This window comes from Eimeria mitis, genomic scaffold (assembly GCF_000499745.2).
Source record: "Eimeria mitis Houghton genomic scaffold, Emh_scaff3312, whole genome shotgun sequence".
Classification (NCBI taxonomy): domain Eukaryota; phylum Apicomplexa; class Conoidasida; order Eucoccidiorida; family Eimeriidae; genus Eimeria; species Eimeria mitis.
This window is the reverse complement of record NW_013571652.1, coordinates 1,756-2,079: the sequence shown is the minus strand read 5'-3', so window position 1 is coordinate 2,079 and position 324 is coordinate 1,756. Positions and strand designations below refer to the sequence as shown.

The 324-nt window shown below is 55.6% G+C and overlaps 1 protein-coding gene across 1 annotated transcript in view; it reads right to left on the bottom strand.

Moving 5' to 3' along the window:
- EMH_0064690 (peptidase M16 domain containing protein, putative) overlaps positions 1-324 on the bottom strand; it is a gene marked incomplete at both ends in the record, with an annotated part of 1,604 nt that overhangs the window by 111 nt on the left and 1,169 nt on the right. The window contains one exon of the mRNA XM_013498293.1: positions 3-174. Within this exon, the coding sequence (XP_013353747.1) occupies positions 3-174 (172 nt within the window). The remainder of the gene's footprint in view (positions 1-2; positions 175-324) is intronic.

Below are 324 nucleotides of genomic sequence, written 5' to 3'. Positions count from 1 at the left end.
CTTGCTGCTGCTGCTGGGGGGGGTGGGGGTGGTGGGGGTGGTGGGGATGCTGCTGCTGCTGTCAGGAGCGCTGTTGCTGTTGCTGCTGCTCTGCTCCTTCTGTTCCTTCTCCTGCTGCTGCTGCTGTTGCTGCTGCTGCTGCTGCTGCTGCTGCTGCTGCATAGCTGCTAGCTGCTGATGAGAGAGAGAGAAGTGAGGGTCTAGATAGAATGTATCTGTTGTGCTTCTGCTGCTGTGGTGGGGCGGGATGAGGAGACAGTCAAAGTTCTCCTCTACACTCACAACTGGGTTCAGCTTGTCTAAATATACAAAACCAGAGAAATC